This window comes from Phacochoerus africanus, chromosome 16 (genome assembly GCF_016906955.1).
Source record: "Phacochoerus africanus isolate WHEZ1 chromosome 16, ROS_Pafr_v1, whole genome shotgun sequence".
Taxonomy (NCBI): domain Eukaryota; kingdom Metazoa; phylum Chordata; class Mammalia; order Artiodactyla; family Suidae; genus Phacochoerus; species Phacochoerus africanus.
This window is the reverse complement of record NC_062559.1, coordinates 10,275,817-10,297,497: the sequence shown is the minus strand read 5'-3', so window position 1 is coordinate 10,297,497 and position 21,681 is coordinate 10,275,817. Positions and strand designations below refer to the sequence as shown.

The window sequence follows — 21,681 nt, the reverse complement described above, 5'->3', positions numbered from 1 at the left end:
GCACTCCTAATTTAACTCTTTATTACATGAAATGGCTTTCTCCTTTGCTAGTAATGTCCCCTGTTTTGAAACCTCCTCTGTGTGATATTAATAAAAATTCTAGGGAGTTCCATTATGGTTCAGCGGAAAAGAATCCAACTAGTATCTATAAAGATATGGGCTCAATCCCTGGCCTTACTTGGTAGTTTGGGGATCTGGCACTCCCGTGAGCTGTGGTATAGGTTGTAGATGTGGCTTGGATCTGGTATTGGTGTGGCTGTGTGGTGCAGGCCAGCGGCTGTAGCTCCAATTCAACCCCTAGCCTGGGAACTTTCATGTGCCATGGGTGCAGCCCTAAAAAGCAAATAATAATAAAGACTCAAGCTTTCTTCATAAGTTAAAGTTGTATACTATAAACCTTAGAGAATCCACTGGAAGGAAAAAAGAGGCATAGCTTAGTAGTAGGAATAAAAATGAATCCTAAAAAAAATACTTAAACCAAAAGAGAAGTAGGAGAAAATGAACACATAGCAGATTAGACATACAGAAAATAAATAGCAATATGATAAACCCAGTGTAGTAATAATTACATTAGATGTCAGTGGCCTGAACAGTTGAATTAAAAAGCAGAGATTGTGAGACTAGGTTTTTCTTTTTTTTTTTTGGCCACACCAATGGCATGTGGAAGTTCCCAGACCAGGAATCAAATCCATGCTGCAATTGCAACCTCTGCCACAGCTGCGGCAATGCTGGATTCTTAACCTTCTGTGCCACAGAGGCTAGACTTCTTTTTAAAAAGACTTGCTTGTATGCTAGCTGTAAGAAACACACTGTATACATGAAGACACAGATTAAAGGCTCTAGGCTGGTGAAAGATATGAAGTAGCCATTCTTGATAGTTTTAATGTCTGTTAGGATTCCTTTAAATGTAGTTAATATCAATCCAGGAAGTAAGTACTATGAATTTTCTTTACTTTTTCTTTTTTTTTGACGGCACCCCTGGTATTCAATACTGTGAATTTTAAGAGTCAAAGTATTTACTTCCCCAGAAGACCTTTGGGATGAAGCATGCACGCATTATTACTTTCCTTCCATATATTGCGGTTTTCATGAAACTTCATATATATGTACTTGATAATTTATTAGTATTACCCAGTAGCTCAACATTATTAATCCATTATTTATTATCAGTTGATTTTACTTAGGACAGTGCATTTAAAAGTTTACTTGTCTATTATAGTTTGTGTTTAACTGTACATAATAGAAACTTAACTTGGTTTTTTTTTTTTTTTTTTAAATTGAAATATAGTTGATATACAGTGTTGTTAATTTCTGTACGGCAGAGTGATTAATTTATACATATGTATGCACCTTAAAAAATTTTTTTTATTACTCAAATGAATTTGTCACATCTGTAGTTGTATAATAATCATAACAATCTAATTTCACAGGATTTCCATCCCACAGCCCAAGCACATCGCCCCACCCCCAAAACTGTCTCCTCCAGAGACCACAAGTTTTTCAATGTCTGTGAGTCAGCATCTGTTCTGCAAAGAAGTTCATTGTGTCCTTTTTTCAGATTCCACATGTCAGTGAAAGCATTTGATGTTGGTGTCTCATTGTCTGGCTGACTTCACTTAGCATGATAATTTCTAGGTCTATCCATGTTGCTAAGAATGCCGGTATTTCATTCTTTTTAATGGCTGAGTAATATTCCATTGTGTATTTGTACCACATCTTCTGGATCCACTCCTCTGTTGATGGACATTTAGGTTGTTTCCATATCTTGGCTATTGAAAATTAGTGCTGCAATGAACATTAGAGTACATGTGTCTTTGCGAGTCGTGGTTTTCTCTGGATAGATGCCCAGGAGTGGGATTGCTGGATCAAATGGTAGTTCTATGTTTAGTTTTCTGAGGCATCTCCATACTGCTTTCCACAGTGGTTGCACCAATTTACAATCCCACCAACAGTGTACTAGGGTTCCTTTTTCTCCATATCCTCTCCAGCACTTACTGTTTGTAGACTTTGGGATGCTGGCCATTCTGGCTGGTATAAGGTGGTACCTCAGAGTGGTTTTGATTTGCATGTCTCTAATAATGAGTGATGTTGAACATCTTTTCATGTGTTTCTTGGCCATCTGTGTGTCTTCTTTGGAGAACTGTCTGTTTAGATCGTCTGCCCATTTTTTGATGGGGTTGTTTGTTTTTTTGGTATGGAGCTGCAGAAGATGTTTATAAATTTTGGAGATGAATCCCTTGTCAGTTGATTCACTTGCAAAGATTTTCTCCCATTCTGTGGGTTGTCTTTTCCTTTTGTTTAGAGTTTCCTTAGCTGTGCAGAAACTTTGAAGTTTGATTAGGTCCCATTTGTTTATTTTTGTTTTTATTGTCAATACTTTTTTTTTTTTTTGGTCTTTTTGCTATTTCTTGGGCCACTCCCACGGCATATGGAGGTTCCCAGGCTAGGGGTCCAATCAGAGCTGTAGCCACCGGCCTATGCCAGAGCCACAGCAACGCAGGATCCGAGCCACGTCTGCAACCTACACCACAGCTCACGGCAGCGCCGGATCGTTAACCCACTGAGCAAGGCCAGGGACCAAACCCGCACCCTCATGGTTCCCAGTCGGATTCGTTAACCACTGCGCCACGACGGGAACTACTATTGTCAATACTCTTAAGAGGTGGATCTGAGAAGATGTTGCTGTCATTTATGTCAGAGAGTGTTACATATGTATACACTTTTAAAAGTACTATTTTCCATTATGGTTTGTCATAGGACATTAAATATAGTTCTCTGTGCTATATACTCTAGGATCTTGTTAGCCCTTTCATTATAATAGCTTATTACATCTGCTAACTCCAGCCTTCTGTTACTGAGTTCAAGCTCATTCTGCTCATCTCACACAGGCCAGTAAATCGGGAGATGAGTTACTGAGACAAGGAATAACAATTTTTAATTGGAAAACCAGCAGACCAAGAAGTCGGCAGAGGAGTGTATCAAAGAACCATCTTCCCTAAGTCAGAATTCAGGCTCCTTCTCTTCAAGAAAGGGATGGGGGAGCAGGGGAGTGTGGTTAGTTGTTGCAAATTTCTTTCTTTTTTTTTTTTGTCTTTTTGCTATTTCTTGGGCCACTCCCGCGGCATATGGAGGTTCCCAGGCTAGGGGTCCAATCTGAGCTGTAGCCACCGGCCTACGCCAGAGCCACAGCAACGCGGGATCCGAGTCGCGTCTGCAACCTACACCGCAGCTCACGGCAACGCCGGATCGTTAACCCACTGAGCAAGGGCAGGGACCGAACCTGCACCCTCATGGTTCCTAGTCGGATTCGTTAACCACTGCGCCACGGGAATTCCTGTTGCAAATTTCTTGATGTAGAAATGATTGTCCACTTAGGTCAGGTCATGAGAGTCCCAGTAAACCTCCAAGAAAACAAATGTTACAATGTTCTGCAACTTTTTATCCAAAAATGTAATACTCTCAAAAGGTCATAGTCTTGAGAATAGGTTATTCTGTATATTTCAGGCTGTAGGCAGCATCTTTTTGCACAAGGTGCAGAGCCAGGATGACCAAGCACAAGTTACAAAGGAAAAAGGTTAAACTCCTAACATTAAAATAAAAGGAACAGATCTAATATGGAGTCAGATTTGTTCTTCCCTATTACACTTCCATTCCATCCTTCCCCCAACCCCCTCCCCCTTGGCAGCCACAGGTTTGTTCTCTGTGTTTCACAGATAGGTTTGTTTGTGTCATTTCTTCAATTCCACATATAAATGATATTGTATGGTATTTGTCTCTCTGATTTCATTTAGTGTGATAATCTCTAGCTGCATCTTTGTTGCTGTGAATGGTGTTATTTTATTCTTTTCTATGTCTTGAGTTGTATTCCATTGTATATATGTACCAGGTCTTCTTAATCCATCCATCTGTCAGTGGACATTTTGTTTGTTATATCCTATCAGAAGGCATTTGTTAGTGCTTTGTCCCTTTCTTGTCATGTTGCCTGTTTTTACACTGTGAAGTTACTGTGTTTCCCTTTTGTAATTACTGAGTATCTTGGTATAGACAGTGTTAAGTATTCTGTTCCCATTGCTTTTCAACAGGTTATAACAATGATGATTTTCTTCTGAGCATATTGACATACTTTTAAAGAACTTTCCTTTGGAGTCTATCTATCCCACAGTATCTGGGATACATACATATATCTCCTTAGCCAGAACTACACGGAAGCTTGGAAACATAATGTTTTTAACTGGGCATGCTGCCTTAAACAAAAATCAGAATTTTGTCAATAAGGAAAAAGGGATACATATCCACTTGTATTTCACTAATGAACTTAATATAAATTAAATGACTGAGTACAGGACATCTCAGTTTCAGTAAACACCTTTCATTTTTTGAACATTCTGAAAACCTTTTCAAAAAGTTGTATCATGGAGTGCCCATGGTGGCGCAGTGGTTAACGAACCTGACTAGGAACCATGAGGTTGCAGGTTCGATCCCTGCCCTTGCTTAGTGGGTTAAGGATCCGGTGTTGCCGTGAGCTGTGGTGTAGGTTGCAGACGCGGCTCGGATCCCGCATTGCTGTGGCTCTGGCGTAGGCCAGAGGCTACGGCTCCGATTAGACCCCCAGCCTGGGAATCTCCACATGCCACAGGAGCGGCCCTAGAAAAGCCAAAAAAAAAAAAAAAAAAAAAAGTTGTGTCATGTTGGAAGATAGTAGATCTTGGCAAAAGGTATTTGAAGCTCTGACCTTTCCATTGAAGAGATCCGAAGGATAAGAGTGTGGGGGTAATGGTGACCAGTAGTATTTGTGACAAAATCATGTTTTCATATGTTCATTAAAAACATTTTTGGTATAAACAAAGATTTTGTTTAATTATATGATGTTAGTGTGGTTTACTTCACCATTGTTTCTCTCACTTTTGTTTAGGAAGTTTATCGGAATTCTATGCCAGCTTCCAGTTTCCAACAGCAGAAACTTCGAGTCTGTGAAGTCTGCTCTGCCTATTTAGGTCTTCATGACAATGATAGACGACTGGCCGATCACTTTGGGGGTAAACTACACCTGGGATTTATTGAAATAAGAGAGAAGCTTGAAGAATTAAAGGTACATTGGTAAATTAATATACCTCATTTTACTCAATTTAGCCATTCTTTTGATCTGTAGAAATTGTCTTTTTGTATAATATTCTTGATTTTGATTTAAGACAATTTTTAACTGATTTTGTTAACAATTCATATAAATAGTGTAGGATTGTAAATGGAAATACCACCTTATTTAATGGATGATGTCAGAGAAATGGACTTTAAAATACTATCCTCTTATTCTGGCAGGTGGTATTTTGTCTTGGATACGGTGTTGAATTTGGAATCTTGAAAACTGGGTTCAGACTGCTAAACTTGTGGGACCTCTAGTTTTATGCTTTTGCCCCCCATTTTGCAAAGGACTTAGAAACCTGTCTTTTTTTTTTTTTTTTTTGGTCTTCTTGCTTCTTGGGCTCCTCCCGCGGCATATGGAGGTTCCCAGGCTAGGGGTCTAATCGGAGCTGTAGCTGCTGGCCTACACCAGAGCCACAGCAACACAGGATCTGAGTCGCACCTGCGACCTACACCACAGCTCACGGCAATGCCGGATCCTTAACCCACTGAGCAAGGCCAGGAATTGAACCCGAAACCTCATGCTTCCTAGTCGGATTTGTTAACCACTGAGCCATGACGGGAACTCCCAGAAACCTGTTGTTTTTTTTTTTTTTTTTAATTTAAACTTATCTTGAGATAATTGTAGGTTCACAGCCAGTTGTAGGAAATAATACAGAGAGATTCCATATATCTTTTATTCTGTTTCCCCCGTTTGGAAAATCTTAACAAAACTATAGTACAATATAGATATTGATGTAAGAAACCTATTTTTTGAAAAAAGATCATGGGAGTTCCCGTTGTGGCTCAGTGGTAATGAATCCAACTGGTATCCATGAGGATGCAGGTTCGATCCCTGGCCATGCTTAAGGATCCATCGTTGATGTGAGCTGTGCGATAGGTCACAGACATGGCTTGGATTCTGCGATGCTATGGCTGTGGTGTAGGCTGGTGGCTACAGCTCCGATCAGCCCCTAGCCTGGGAACCTCCTTATGCTGCAGTTGCAGTCAAGAAACAGGGGGACCAAAAGGTGAATGACTGTTACTTAAATATACAGACTGTTGTGATAAAAGGCAGCACAACTGCTGAGTTCCTCTGAAAAGATAAACCCAAAAAGTGACAGTGTTTCTAAAGAGGTAAACGTAAGGAGGTAGGATAGGACCAGTTTACTTTTCACCAATTTCATGTGGCTAGTTTTTAAGAAAATTGGAGTTTCCTTGTGGCTCAGTAGGTTAAGGATCCAGTCTTGCCACTGCTGTAGCTCTGGTTGCGGCTGTGGCATGGGTTTGATCCGTGGCATGGGTTTGATCCCTGGCCTGGAAGCTTCTACATGGCTGCAGGTGTGACTAGGAAAAAAATTGTGGCACTGTAGCATTTTTGTCATGAATTGAGGATTGGCTTAACTTTGTTAAACACTGGGTAGTGACTTTTTGTGCAGTTATCACTAAAATTAACCTGAGATCCATAATTTGACATTTAAAACAGTGTAGAATCAGAATCATCTAGGGATGTCTCCGTATTTGTAGTTAACAAGGAAATCTCTGCATAGCTAAGGTGATTTCTGGTAAGTTTTTTGAAGTTACAAAATGAGTTTCACTATAGCAAATGATTATTGGGCTCAGAAACTCAAAAATGGTACCCATTTGGGAACCTTTACAAAAATAGAGCTGGCAACAGAACCGATTTAGTATTCCACTGGTATTTTTAAAAGCAGCAGCATACAGGGTTCCCTGATGGCTCAGTAGGTTAAGGATCCAGTGTTGTGGCATGGATGTGACCAAAAAGATAAATAGTTTTAAAAATAAATAAAAGCAGCAGCACCAGGATTGTAACTTTAAGTTGACAAGAAGACATTTCCATATTGGAAATGATAGACCTTGGATATCTGTAGTGATTTATAAAGATTGATTTTTCTTTAATTGATTTTTAAAGAATTTAGAAATTAGAAGACATTAAGAGGAGGAAAATTGTATAAAAATGATTATCATCATTAGTATGTCATGGAAGAACATGAAATTTTACATGAAAGGGGAAAGGTTTTAGAAACCTTGTTGATTATACCTGGCCAAACTTTGAATTGTTGTTAAAACGTTTTTGGTGTTAGATATAGTAAAATTTAGGCTAATGTTTATTCAGAATAGGTCCAGTAATAATGCTCCTCATTTAATCTTATTTGAACTGTTACTGTCTTTTAAGAGAGTTGTAGCTGAGAAGCAAGAGAAAAGAAACCAGGAACGCCTGAAAAGAAGAGAAGAAAGGGAGAGAGAAGAAAGGGAGAAGCTGAGGAGGTATGGAGTAATTAATTGAGTATTCAAGTTGAACATCCCTGGTTCTCAAAAAAGAAGTGATTGGAGTTCCCGTCGTGGTGCACTGGTTAACGAATCCGACTAGGAACCATGAGGTTGCGGGTTGGATCCCTGGCCTTGCTCAGTGGGTTAAGGATCCAGCTTTGCCATGACCTGTGGTGTAGGTTGCAGACGCAGCTCGGATCCCTCATTGCTGTGGCTGTGGCATAGGCCGGTGGCTACAGCTCCGATTAGACCCCTCGCCTGGGAATCTCCATATGCCTCGGGAGCGGCCCTAGAAAAGACAAAAGGACCAAAAAAAAAAAAAAAGAAGTGATTGACATGAGAATTTTTGATTACTCTTAAAAATATTACCATGGAATCAGTGTCAAGTATTTATGACCATACAAGTCAAGTCAAGGTGACTGCCTTCAAAATATATGGAGGAGAGAAGAAAGAATGCTTTTATGTGTTTTTTTACATGTTTAGTAAAGTTTATAAATAACAAAGCCCTTTTCTAACCCTCTGGTTAGAAATAAGCTAGCTTTGTACCAGGCTGGCATAGAACTATTTTATGATACATTGTATACTTGTTGATAAAAGGTTTGGGTGGTTTTTTTTCATTTTACCTTGTAGTTTGACTCTATTTCTTCAATTTAGGAGCTGTAAACTACTAAAATATTTATTCATTTAATAATAGCTAAATGTGCACATTCTTTTTATAGTGGTATTTATTAGTTGATAAAATCATATGATTCTTCATATTTAGAATGTTTTCATGTATTGGGTCACTTTCACCTATGGGCAGCAGATTGTATGGCATCATGTTTATAACTTCAAACCATCTCCAGATGTATAGGGGTGTGCATCTAGATTTTCCTAGAGTCTAACTTACTCTTTCTCTTAGTCAAACTACATAGCTCTGAAATTACCTTTTGTTCAGCAGATACGCCTAAGTTAATTAAAACCCTTGATAATACGTGACTGGTATACCAACTTCCTCCAAGCATTGAGCATGTTATTTACTCAGTCTCTTTCAAGATGTTTGAACTAACTTCGTTCATGTTACATGGCTTGTAATAGTAACTCTTTCTGCATTGTAATGACAAAATGAAGCAAAGCCACATATGGACATGTTCCTGTTTGGAGGAAGTGCTGTTACTCTTCCATGGTTATGTATGTTCTTCATTTACCGGTAAATTTTACTCAGAGCTTTATCTCTGTTCTCTTTTGTGTATACTAAGATTCTATGGACTGTTGTCCAGTATTCTAATATTTAAGATAATTTGAATGGTGTTAGAAATCTCAGGTTAAATTCAACAATATAGTGCTGCTAATACATTCAACTGAGGTGACAGTCAAGTGAGAAAATTCTTTTGCGAAGCTGCATTTTTCACATCTTTAGGTGACAAAGTATATCAAATCTTATTCCTTTAATGCCAAGAGGCAAGTTTCTTTTAATGCTGATTATACAATGTTAAACTACTTCAGAAATGTTAAAATTCTTTTTATCTATGAACTCGAGATAATGTACCTAAATATGGAAGATGAGGAAATGCAAGGAAGTACAAAATGGGATTCCAACTATGGTATTGAAAAGGACAATGATAAACATTACTGTCACTTACTGGCTGCTTATGTGCCAGCCACTGTGCTAAGAAGAATTTACCTATATCAGTTCATTGAATAATCCCCCTGTGAAGTTCCTTTTATTATCCCTCATTTTGCAGCTGACAAACTAAGTTGAGGGAAGATATTTAACCCAGGCCACACAGACAGTGAGTGAGAGAAACACAGAACTTCCATCAGGCTGAATCCAAAGCCATGCTTCAACCATGCTATATATATTCTCCACCATAATATGACTTCCTAGTAACCATAATATTAGCTATTACTCTTTATCAAGCTTTAATTGTGTACCAGGAAATGTGAAGAGTGCTTTGTATGAGTATTATGTGTCATGTTAAGAAACACTGTAAGATTGAATTGAGTGTTCTAGGGATTATAGTATGAGGTGATAATTCTAAATTATATGCATTTCAGATTAGAAATTTTTTTTCTTTTCCCAGAGGCAAAGAAGAAATGACAGACATATAAAAGAGAATTTTTTCCGGGTTGGGAATTGGTTTCTGGAAAATTAGTGAGTTGTGTTAGATGGTGTTTAGTCTCAAGAACCTGGTATCCAAAGTGGGTTAAGGGGGAGTTCCCATCGTGGCACAGCAGAAATGAATCCAACTAGGAACCATGAGGTTGCGGGTCCTGGCCCCGCTCGGTGGATTAAGGATCTGGCGTTGCCGCACACACGGCTGTGGCCGTGGCTGGCAGCAGCAGCTCCAATTAGACCCCTAGCCTGGGAACCTCCCTATGCTGCAGGTGAGGCCCTAAAAAAGACAAAAGACAAAAAAAAAAAACAAAGTGGGTTAAGGCGGTATGCCAAAGTGGGGAAGTCTGTTGAGTTTGGTGCCTTTTGTAAAAAAAAAAAATTGTGAGAGATATATATCACATTTATATATAGATACACATATAAATGGCCTTATATTATTAAAATTAATACATAAATTAGAAATGAGAAAGAATGTAATTTTAACAGCACATTATACTCTTTCTCCCTTATTTATAGTTTTCTAAAAAAAGACATTCTTCTTTTTTAGGTCTCGATCCCATAGCAAGAATCCCAAAAGGTAGGTACCATATAAGTGGTAAAACTGTTTTTCAAAGGTAGTTTTTATAGATTAAATATCTTGTTAAAATGAATGAATTAATAGATTAGTATTACTAATTCTTCTGCGGTTCACATTGAGTAGGGCCATTTAAGAAGAAATTGGTCATAAGATACTCAGGAAGTACAGTTTAGTTCTATCAGTAAAATCACATGCAGTGCCCTTGAGTTAAAGAAGGCTAGTCATTTCAGAATACGTCTTAAAGTCTTTTTTGGAAGCCCAGAGTAAATGTGCGGTGGGATTTATTTTTTGAAAATCACTTTGGATCAAACATGTAGGAAACACATTCTAAGGGGTTGTGCATGTCCAAAATGCAGTTTAAACTGTTCCATTTTGAATGAGGCGTTCACGGTGCGCGTTACTAAAAGACACTACTAACCCAGGTCAGGGATGGAATCCATTGCAGCTGCAGCAGTGCCAGATCCTTCAACCCATCGAGCTAGGCCTGGGATTGAACCTGTGCCTCAGCAACGACCCAAGCCACTGCAGTCTTCTTAACCTACTGTGCCACAGTGGGAACTCCTGCACCTGATCTTGACTTTGAGCTTATTGCTCCTCCGTTTGTACAGTGATCACAAAAAAGCTTTAAAGAGGCACTTTACAGGAATTCCCTGTTGTAACTCAGAGGAAACAAATCTGACTAGTATCCATGACGATGAAAGTTCAATCCCTGGCCTCGCTCGATGGGTTAGGATCCAGCGTTATTGTGAGCTATGGTATATGTCACAGATGCAGTTTGGATCTGGTGTTGCTGTGACAGTGGCATAGGCCTGCAGCTATAGCTCTGATTTGACCCCTAGCCTCCATATGCCCTGGGTGCGGCCCTAAAAAGACAGAAGGGGGGGCACTTTATAGCCTTAAAAGTGGAAGAGGACAAGGTGGAGTTTTTTCTTTTTTTTAAACTTTTTTACTAGTTTCTGTTAATATTATTCTGTCTAAGGTGGGGAAACATGGAGTACATGATTTTCAGTTCTTGGCTATTCTCATCCCTGTCCTTGCGCCTTTCTCACGAATCCATTCCCACATAGAATGCCCCCTCTCACTTTTTTCAAATTCTACCATTCCTCTTGTTCAGTTCATATCTTTTTGAAACCTTCTGAGTATTCTTGATTCTGAAGAGTAATTGTTTCCCAAGAACTTCTCCCTGTAACATAGAGCTTTTTTTGTCATGAAAGAAAACCTCATGGGAGTTTCTGTTGTGGCTCAGTGGTTAACGAATCTGACTAGGAACCACGAGGTTTCGGGTTCGATCTTAATGGGTTAAGGATCCAGCCTTGCCGTGAGCTGTGGTGTAGGTCCCAGACGCAGCTTGGATCCCGTGTTGCTATGGCTGTGCTGTAGGCCAGTGGCTACAGCTCTGATTAGACCCTTACCCTGGGAACCTTCACATGCCGTGGGTGCAGCCCTAAAAAAAAAAAAAAAAGAAAACCTTATGTTTCTTCTATTAGGTGTCCCTTAGTACTTTTTAGAATTTTGTTATTTTTCTGCTGAAGACACTAAAAAACTGAGACGAGGACCAACTGTGTCACGTAATTTATACTGTCAATTTTTCAGTCCAGGATGAGAAGTAGAAACATTAAATGATGAGGCTATTCCTGTCTGCTGTTTGATTTTTAAATTTTTTTGTTTTTGTTTTTGGTCCCTTAGTTAAAGATTTAAACTGTTTCTGCAGGAAACTTCTTTAGATATTCAGGCGAGAAATTCGATGTCTACCACTCTAGTCCAGGCCGCTCCTTACCTCACTGTTACAATATCCTGTTAACCGATCTTTTAATTTCTGTTATTCACTTCCCTTCTTTGTGCCTCAGTCTGTTTTTCGCACATCAGAATTGAGTTCTTTAAAAGGTGAAATAAATCATATCAACTCTCTTAAACTTTTTAAAGGTATTCCATTTCACCTATCAGAGAAGTTGAAATCCTCACTGTGGCCTTTAAGTAGCATGATCAATCTGCCTGGGGGTAGTTAAAAGTTCTTTTTTTCTTGTCTCAGCATATTTGTGAATAGCTCCCCCTTTCCCTGGCTTGAAGGACAAGGGACTTGGTCATTCTGCTTCTTTGACATGCTGAACTTCTCCCACCTCAGGGCCTTAGCACTTGTGTTCCCCTACCTGAAATAATCTCCTCTGTGCTAGCCACTTTTCTTACTTCATTTTGTCTTCGATTAAATGCTTTATTTATTTTTAAAATTTTTTTGTCTTTTCTAGGGCTGTTTCCACAAAATATGGAGGTTCCTAGGCTAGGGGTCTAATCAGAGCTGTGGCCACTGGCCTCTGTCACAGCCACAGCCACAGCAATGCCAGATCTGAGCCACGTCTGCGACCTCCACCACAGCTCACAGCAACTCCAGATCCTTAACCCACTGAGCGAGCTCAGGGATCGAACCCGAAACCTCATGGCTCCTAGTCGGATTCGTTAACCACTGAGCCACAATGGGAACTCCGATTAACTGCTATTTTATCTAAAAAGAAAAGTGAGTTCCCATCGTGGTTCGGTGGTTAATGAATCCAACTGGGAACCATGAGGTTGTGGGTTCGATCCCTGGCCTCGCTCAGTGAGTTAAGGATCCGGCATTGCTGTGAGCTGTGGTGTAGGTCGCAGACACGGCTCGGATCCCGCATTGCTGTGGCTGTGGTGTAGGCCGGCGGCTGCAGCTGCGATTGGACCCTTAGCCTGGGAACCTCCATATGCCTTGGGAGCGGCCCTAGAAAAGGCGAAACAGACCAAAAAAAAAAAAAAGAAAAAGAAAAACCTTTCCTGCCTGGTCTATATAAAAGATGACCACCTTATTTTGCTCTCCATTTTTACACTTCCCAGTATATCATTTCTTTACTTTCTGATGCATCTTTACCATCTACATAACATTTACTGTAGGCCTTTTTCTGGAGGATGAGCTTTATGAAGTTAAGGGCTTTGCTTTCTTTGCTGCTCAATCTCTGTGAGCAGGACTATAGATTGTACTCACTAGGCACCCAGGAAATGTTTTTTTTAAGTTAATGAATAATTATTTAGGAATAAAATTATGCATTGGGAGAAATAGATTAGTTATAGTATCTCGACATGAGTGATTAAAAATATCATTTGATAAAATCTGTATTGAATGAATTTCATTTTTTCCCCTCTTCAGAAAAACTTAACTGTAGAAATAATTTATTCAACTGTAGTGGTTTTTTTTTGTTTGTTTGTTTTTAGGGCTGTACTGATGGCATATGGAAGTTGCCAGGCTAGGGGTTGAATTGGAGCTGTAGCTGCCAGCCTATACCAAAGCAACGCCAGATTCGAGCCATGTCTGTGATGTACATTGCAGCTCATGGCAATGCCAGATCCTTAACTCACTAAGCAAGGCCAGGGATCAAAACTGTGTCCTCATGGATACTAGTCGGGTTTCTTCCCTCTGAGCCACAACAGGAGTTCCCTCAACTGTAGTTGATACTCAGTTTACAATATGTGCCTTTCTTTAAATACAGTGTTGATACATGCTGAATGCTTTTAAACTTAATCATTTGAAAATAAACAGTTTGCAAATTATATCACCTGAATAATATGCTTTTGAACTTAAATTTAAAATTGTGTAACAGACATAATCCATTTATTAGAACATTTCCATTACACTTAAAACAGCTTTTAACAAAGCTCATCTTTTTTCTTCCACGTTGCTCTCCCACAGATATTTTACATTCCCTACATATGCCCTCCTTGCCCTTGTCACACACAACGCACAAGTTCGTTTTGTGACCTACTGGAGGCTACAGAGCTGTTTCTCATTTTCTGTACTCCTTTATATACTTGTCGTAAATACTTTTTAAAGTTTAAGTTCTCTAAAATGAATTACACATGTTATTTTCTTCTTCCAAGTTACTACTTGAATAGAGAACTGTTAACTGTATTTTGATTACACTGTGACTAGGCGTATTGTGGGCTTTTAAACTTATTTTGATGGTCGTATAACCTTTGTAATTCAGAGTTAGTAACTTAGCCTAAACAATGTTTTCTCATGGATCTTCCCTTCTGTCCATGTTCTTCTAAGGTGTACCACAGTATTGAAAATCTTAGAAGTTTAAATGAAATTAAGTCCATAAAGCATCTAGCTAATACACTCTCTGGAATGTAGTATTAGTATATATTTCCTTCATTTTTAAAAATATTCCTGATGTGAATTTATACCATACTGATTAACTAGTTCTGGAGTTCCCATTGTGGTGCAACAGAAATGAATCTGACTAGTATCTGTGAGGATGCGGATTCGATGCCTGGCCTCACTCAGTGGGTCGGGGATCTGATGTTGCCGTGAGCTGTGGTGTAGGTTGCAGACTTGGCTCAGATCTGGCGTTGCTGTGACTGTAGTGTAGGCTGGCAGCTGTAGCTCAGATTTGACCCCTAGCCCGGGAACCTCCATAGGCTGTGGGTTCAGCCCTCAAAAGAAGTTACTTAAATAAATACCAGTTCTCAGAGGTCTAATGTTTTTTTGAAATTCTCGTATGTATTTAATATACCAGTGATTTATTTTAGTGGAGATTCAACTGATTTGAAATAGCATTGGCCTTCACAAAACCTACAGAGGGGATAGCTTCCTTTTCAAGAGGAGGCGTTCGTAAATGGGAAACATGGTGCCAACAGTGCTCAAACTCAATAAAATATTTGTTTTAGATCCCGGTCCAGAGAGCATCGCAGACATCGATCTCGTTCCATGTCACGGGAACGGAAAAGGAGAACTCGATCCAAATCCCGGGAGAAACGCCATCGCCACAGATCCCGCTCCAGCAGTCGTAGTCGCAGCCGCAGCCACCAGAGAAGTGGGCACAGTTCTAGAGACAGGAGCAGAGAGCGATCCAGGAGGAGGTACTGAGGTCCATAGGAGGATATGGAACTGCCTTTATGGTGTAGGATTGGAATGCTAGTGGTTTGAACTTGCATCTGGTGGTCTGTACACATTTGTGTGTGAGTGTTTAACATTTTTTCCCCTGATTATATTACATGGGTAGTTCAGAAGGAATATCCCTATGAGCCAGAGTAAGGAATTGGAACCAGTATGTGCAGAGAATATGTGTTTCTCTGCTTAGTGTGTCTTTTGGGGGGGGGAAAGTACCTTATGGGCAAATAAATTTAGGTACCAATACTGTGAGAGCTCTTTTTCAGTATGTATTGGCAATTTGGGGCTCTGAGAAATCCTTTTATTAAAAGAGTTGTTTGACTTTTTGTTTTCTAAACTTCTTTGAGCTGGTGTTTTTTTCAGAGCAGACATGTCCTAGCACATTGTTGAATCTGCACTTACAGGTATGCAGTGTCACATTCAGTTAGCTTTGCAGGGGCAGTTCAGAATTTTAAGGAAGTCAGCTTTCATTAGCATGAACAACAAAAGATGCAAGGAGGACAGACACAGGGACAGGTATGTTTAGGACCTGAATGTCGAATGAGGACAAAAGATTAGAATGTGGTGGAGCCTTAGCACTCAGTCTTTATGATGAGGTTCCCAAAACTCCTCAGGTCCCATCATGGCCCTTAAGCCAGGTCACTTCTATGGAACATAAAGAACATTTTTTGAGTGCCTAGTACCTACTAATCCTAAATTTTCTAAAGATTACATGAAAAGTCCATGATAGATTTAACAGCTTTCAGGGGGTTTTCTTGGACCCTCAACTAGCCATTCCCCAAAACTGCCTACAAACTGAGTTGGATGTAATAGGCGCTTTTATGCATTTGTGTTTTTTTTGGCCACCCTGTGGCATATGGAGTTCCTGGGCCAGGGATCAGATCCCACCTGCAGCTTCGACCCAAGTTGCACCTGCGGCAACAGTGGATCCTTAACCCACTCTGCTGGGCTAGGGATCCAGTCTGCATCCCAGTGCTCCCAAGACACCGCCAATCCTGTTGCACCACAGCAGGAATTCCTATTTATATTCTTATATCCTTGCCTTGTTCCAAGCAGCTTTTATCCCCCCACCTTGGGGCATAATTTTAAGATATTTAAAGTGTACATTGTGGTGATAGGATCTCCATATACATTGTGACAGGATTCCTCCCATCTAGTTAACACATTCATCACCTCACAGATGCTATATTTTTTTGGTGAGAACATTTAAATTCTACTCTCTTAGCAAACCAAGTAGTTCTAAAGGTGACTTTAAATCAGTAATAACTATATACTTTCTGTTGTACTCGGCCTAGTAGAAAAAAATTAATTAGTAGTTGAGCAGCTTTATTCAAGTTAGTTAGGATGCAGGACTAACATTTTCTCTGATCTAACAAAGTGCTAAACTGTGTATCAGTAAATAATATCGGAGCTTAGATGAAGGAAACAGACTAATAAAATTTGGCTTCAGGGAGTACATAAAACCTAAATAAAGTGAGTATAATCTGAATAGGTGAAACCCAGTAGGAAGAAGATACTGTAGATAGTATAGGCAGAGAATGAGCAGGGAATTTATAAGGGACAGAGTTCCTCATAGTGAGATTTTTAGGCCACTTATCTCCCATCCTTAAAACTGCAGGCATACAGTACAGTGTCCATAAAAACAGATTTGTAAATATGCTCCATGAATCTTACCTGCACTGTAAATTTTGAGACTCATCTTGCTGGTTGATAAGAAGGTCTTGACAATTTCTCTTGGCAGCTCTGCCACCTGTTATTTGTGGTGTCTAAGAAGACAGTGTTGTTAGAGGTGGTGGGGACGGAAGGGGTGAGGGTGAAGTCTCCTCTGGGATGTGTTACCCTAGTTCCTAACGCTTCTTCCTGCATTTACGAAGTTGCGTAGGAAATTTCCCCCCCTACTACCTGATACCCCTAATGTAATGTTTTCACCATGCTCATCAAGAGGATTATTTTATAAAACTATTTTTCAAGAGCACTGTCATCTTGATGGTCAAATTATTTGTTTTCACAGCAACTTTTTTTTTTGGGGGGGGGCCGAAATTTAGCAGACATTTGCTGTTAAAACATACATGTTACTATGTAAAAGAAAACATCAAGTTACTGCTACATGGTCTGAGTTCAAGTTTACGTTGCCGTTCTGCTCCAACTATGAAGTACTGGTCTACCCTGTAAGCAGACTGTGTGTGCGGCCTTTCCTGGCAGTAGTTACCTTTGGTAAATTAGGACCATTTGTTTTTTCTGCCGTCTGTGCCACTCAGACACATACAGTACAGACTTCAGAGTCAGAAAATTTTGGATGAAAGTGGCCTTGGCAAGATGATCTATTACCCTCCTGTGTCTTTCCTCATCTACTTCGTAGAAAAGTGCCTGGTTCATGAAGATGATTGGTAGTGTGAGTGAAATAGTAAGTGGAAACTGCTTCTCTACAGGACAGTGTAGTCTGGCACAACATTAATTGATACTCAGAGTTTTTTTGTTATTTCTCTGGAACTTAACAGCAACACGCTTCCTTATTCTTAGACATCATTTCAGTCATCTCTCCTCATATTCCATTTTTGTGAAAACTGGATGGGTTGTGTCGTGTGTGATTTGACAGATCATTTTTAAGTTTAGCTTCTTAAATTTCAACCTTAATTAAGTAGAGTGCTCAAAGTTGACATTCACTCTTTTAACCTTTCTGGTTTAATTCTTTCATACTGTATTTCTAAAACTAAGTAGTGTAGTAGTCTTAGTGTCCCTTGCCTTAGAAGTTGAAAGTGTTACTGAATCAGGGCTGATGAGATCCTAATTTTGAACATGAGTTGAGTGAGGTAATTATGTTAAAATATCATGTCACCTGTACAGAACCAAATAAATGTATTATGTATTACGGTTTCATTCTATATGTTGAGGGTATAGAAGATTCCACATTAATTCTGATTCCCTAATGTCCTTTGGTTTTTCTTTAGTGAATCTCTCTCTGGTAAAAACTTGGCATTTACCTACCTTATTGGTGAGGCAGTATTAAGAAATAGTTAATGGTTAATCAAGGTTTATTATGGTATGATCTTCTTTCTCTGTCTTTTCTGATTTTTTTTTTTCCTGTTGGTTGAATGAGCTAACTCAGGAGGGGTAGAGCAGAGTTTTAAAACAATAAATGGTTGCTTAAGGCCATATCATTGAGTAGTTCTCTTATCTAAGTCAGGTGTTGGCGAACAGGTTTGTTTGGCCTGCAGGTCAAATCTAGCCTCATAAGCCACTTTTCTATAGCCAGTTAGCTATGGGTCATGGTTTTTACATTGTTAAGGAGTTGATAAAAAGAAAAGAATATAACAGACTTGTAAGCACCTAAAATATTTATGCGTCTGGCCAGATAGCAAAGACAAATAAAGTTCCTAAGCCCGGTCCTAAGTCGTTGATTTCCATCCACTTTGGACTCTACATTCTGATATATATATTTTTAAAAATTGGATAACCTCTTTAATGTATTTATGTATTACTTTTCTATTACATACATCTACTATAAACTGGAGAAGCTTTTTTGGATTGCCTCTGCGATCACGAGACTGTCCTACAAATCATCATTTTGGCTTTCGGTGTTTGACCCTTCGCTGTTTGTTTTCCCCCTCCTCGCTCCAGCACTCTCATCAAATATGCTCGTGTTCTTTTCTGTCAGAAAACTGACTTCTCTGTCTTGGATGTATTCACTATATCTTCAGCTAATCAGTACCTTAATATGTATCCGATTCTTTCATTTGGATTTTGGGTTTCCCAACACATTTTGCTCCTCGAATTAATATTTTTCAGATCCTCAAAAGAAAGATTCAGAGACCAAGACTTAGCGTCACGTGACAGAGACAGGAATTCAAGAGACAGATCACCTCGTGACAGAGATCGAAAAGATAAGAAGCGGTCCTATGAGAGCGCTAATGGCAGATCAGAAGACAGGAGGAGCTCTGAAGAGCGCGAAGCAGGGGAGATATAATTAGCTGTGTACATGTCCTCAATCCTTAAGCTTCCTCTGGAGTTGCGTACTATCGTTTAGTTTACAGCTGTTCCAGGGTGACACAGTGAGCAGTTCCAGACACCAGTCCAGCTAGGCTAGGTGCACAGTATCCAACTTGACCTGAACTTTTCTTTGACGAAGCCTAAAACTACATCCATACTTTCTGGTGAACCTATAATATACTTCCGAAAGTACAGTTTTATATAAGAAGACACCGGTGTCTTTATCCTTTCTAGTAGGAGTGATAGTGAATGAATTGTGTTACTTGCGCCTTGGTATTTTTTGAACATTTGTAAAGTGCTGTCTTCCTTTCTAGTCCAAACAACAGCGACTTTGGGAATTTTTTTTAATCTTTCTTTCTCTGACTCTGTATCCCCTGATACCTCTACCCTCTAATTATAAGAGAAGGGGGTGCAGGGAAGCAATATAACTTTTGTTTCTGAGGTTCTAGTCCCATTATTAATGACTAGCTGATTACAGTTCAAAATATTTCTATTGCATTGTGTGCTGGAGAAATTTAAAATACTGGGAGTTTTGTTTGTCTAATGGTGCCTATTTTAGAGTTGGAAGTTGAACAGCTGTTGCATTACATCGCTTTTTTATGGAAAATCTGAAATCAGAAATGTCTTGATTTCTCTGTTCTATTGAATTGCTACTACATTCAGGATGTTCTGAGAAGGGGGGTGGCGGGGCAGGGACTCTTTCATAAAAGCACTTCTTGTTGTGTGTGTGGAGTATAAAGACTACACCCTTATTGTAAAAAATAAAATGAAAGACTCAGCACCACCATCATTAAACTGTAACTTGTCTAGTAAGTTGTCACTAGAGCTATTTGCTGTGGCCATTTCTATTCTGTTATATCATTAAATAGTGCCTTACTGTGCAAGGCACCAAAGGAAATAAATATATACTTACAAAGATTCAAGATGAACTGTTACTCCACCTGGGCCCTTGCTGACTTGACTGTCTTTAGCCACTGCTGTAGAGAAGGACCAGACCTGCAGAAGGAAATTGCGTTTCCACTTGTGTTGTTTTTCTTCTCATTCAGCAAACGGAAATAAAAATATGGTATGCCCGATGGAATCAGACTAACAGTTTGTGTATTGAAAAGCTACACACCCACTCATGATTTAAACAGTAGTTAACTTGGGATTCTAGAAAAGCTGAGAAAAATACATTAAGCAGTGTCATAAGGGTCTGTGAGTATAGTTAACGAGATCGCTGCAAGAACTATTGCTGTTTTTGGTCCCCTAACTGACAAATTTGATGCGACAGGAATATGGGCCTCAGAAGTCATTCTGAGTGACACCAGATTTACATCTTAAAGGCGCATTCCTCAAGTTGACAGTGTACCAAGTTGTGCCTCCCTGAAGGTTTCCTGCCAGAGAGGGGTCCATACATTTCAGTTCGTACAGAGTTTTACCTGAGACCCATCTGTGTCAGTGCCCCATTCCCTTTTACTTTTGGTTCCTTAGACATGGCTTTGTACTTACCTTACTTACTTCCTAGTCGTGTGTGCCGTTCTAGTAAATCTCGACAAGCGTGTTTGTTAGACTCGGTACGTTAGGGTGTGGATTGAGATCGAAAGGTTTAAGCTGGTGGCTGTGAGGAAGACTCCTCAGCCTGACCTGTGATAAAGAGATGCGGACAGTTAGCAGTCTCCGTGACGGAAACATGTTTTAGCGTTATTTTTGTGTAACTGGAACAATACAGACATTGATATGGTTAGGTAGAAGAACAAGTAGTAGGAGTTGTTCCTACTGCTGGGATCTGTAGGATACAGGCTGCCTTGCCACGAGCCAACAGGTCAGCACCAGCCCATGAGGGCCATCGTCACCCAGGCCTGGCACCATGGGGCGTCGCCCCGGCTGCACCTCCTTAACTCTCATCCCGTTTGAAAACATCCTTTTAGAAGATCTATGGCTTAGATCTAATATTTGGACTTTGGAGTAAATCTACATTTTTGATAATCATCCTTAACCACTCTGAAATAGGAAAACCCTAAAATTTCTGTCATACTAGTACTTGTGTCTGGTACTTTTGTATTCTTTGCAGTAGAAAGTTTAGTCACATTTGCAAGAACACTGGATCCCTGGGAATGTCACAGGAAGTGTTTTCCTTCCGTAAGACCTTGTTTTACTGTCATAAAGCATCTCTCCCAAAGCTGCTTTGCCGACCTGCATCAGTACGAACGGAGAGGGAAGAACCCTCCATCTGTAGGGAGGCTTTTTTTTTTTTTCCCCCAAAAAGGCTTCCTTACCTTTCCAATGAGAAATTAAAGCAGGAGTCCCTGGTGGCTCACAGGTTAATGACCTGGTGTGGTCACTGCCGGTGGCTCTGGTCACTACTCTGGTGCAGCTTCAAGCCCTGGTCCAGGAACTTTTGTGTGCTGTTGGTATGGCCTAGAAAAGAAAAGTTAAACCTTAGCTTTAGGCTTGACTTATTAAGCCCCCTGGTTTTTTTTTCCTCCAATTTTAAGACTCTACTTTCATATAATATTTAATAACATTAGCCCTTTGAGCCAGAGCCCAGCATGCATTGCAGTTTTGTCATTCATTGTAGTAGTGTGTCATTCATAAGGATAATTTTAGGAAATGGCTCAACTCCATTACATAGGTTCTTATAAATGTTGATTACAGTTTAAAATCAGAAGTACTTAAAGGGTTTAACATTGCAACCCAAGTAATTGCTACGTAGCTTTTTTA

General features: G+C 39.7%; 1 protein-coding gene across 13 annotated transcripts in view; it reads left to right on the top strand.

Moving 5' to 3' along the window:
• Positions 1-19,896, top strand: part of LUC7L2 (LUC7 like 2, pre-mRNA splicing factor) — a 59,998-nt gene extending 40,102 nt beyond the window's left edge. For all 13 annotated transcript variants that reach the window (XM_047763752.1, XM_047763754.1, XM_047763756.1 and 10 more), the window contains 5 exons: positions 4,913-5,089; positions 7,316-7,407; positions 10,056-10,085; positions 14,769-14,960; positions 18,778-19,896. In XM_047763752.1, the coding sequence (XP_047619708.1) occupies positions 4,913-5,089; positions 7,316-7,407; positions 10,056-10,085; positions 14,769-14,960; positions 18,778-18,955 (669 nt within the window). In that variant the 3' untranslated portion in view covers positions 18,956-19,896. The remainder of the gene's footprint in view (positions 1-4,912; positions 5,090-7,315; positions 7,408-10,055; positions 10,086-14,768; positions 14,961-18,777) is intronic.
• Positions 19,897-21,681: the final 1,785 nt, after the last annotated feature.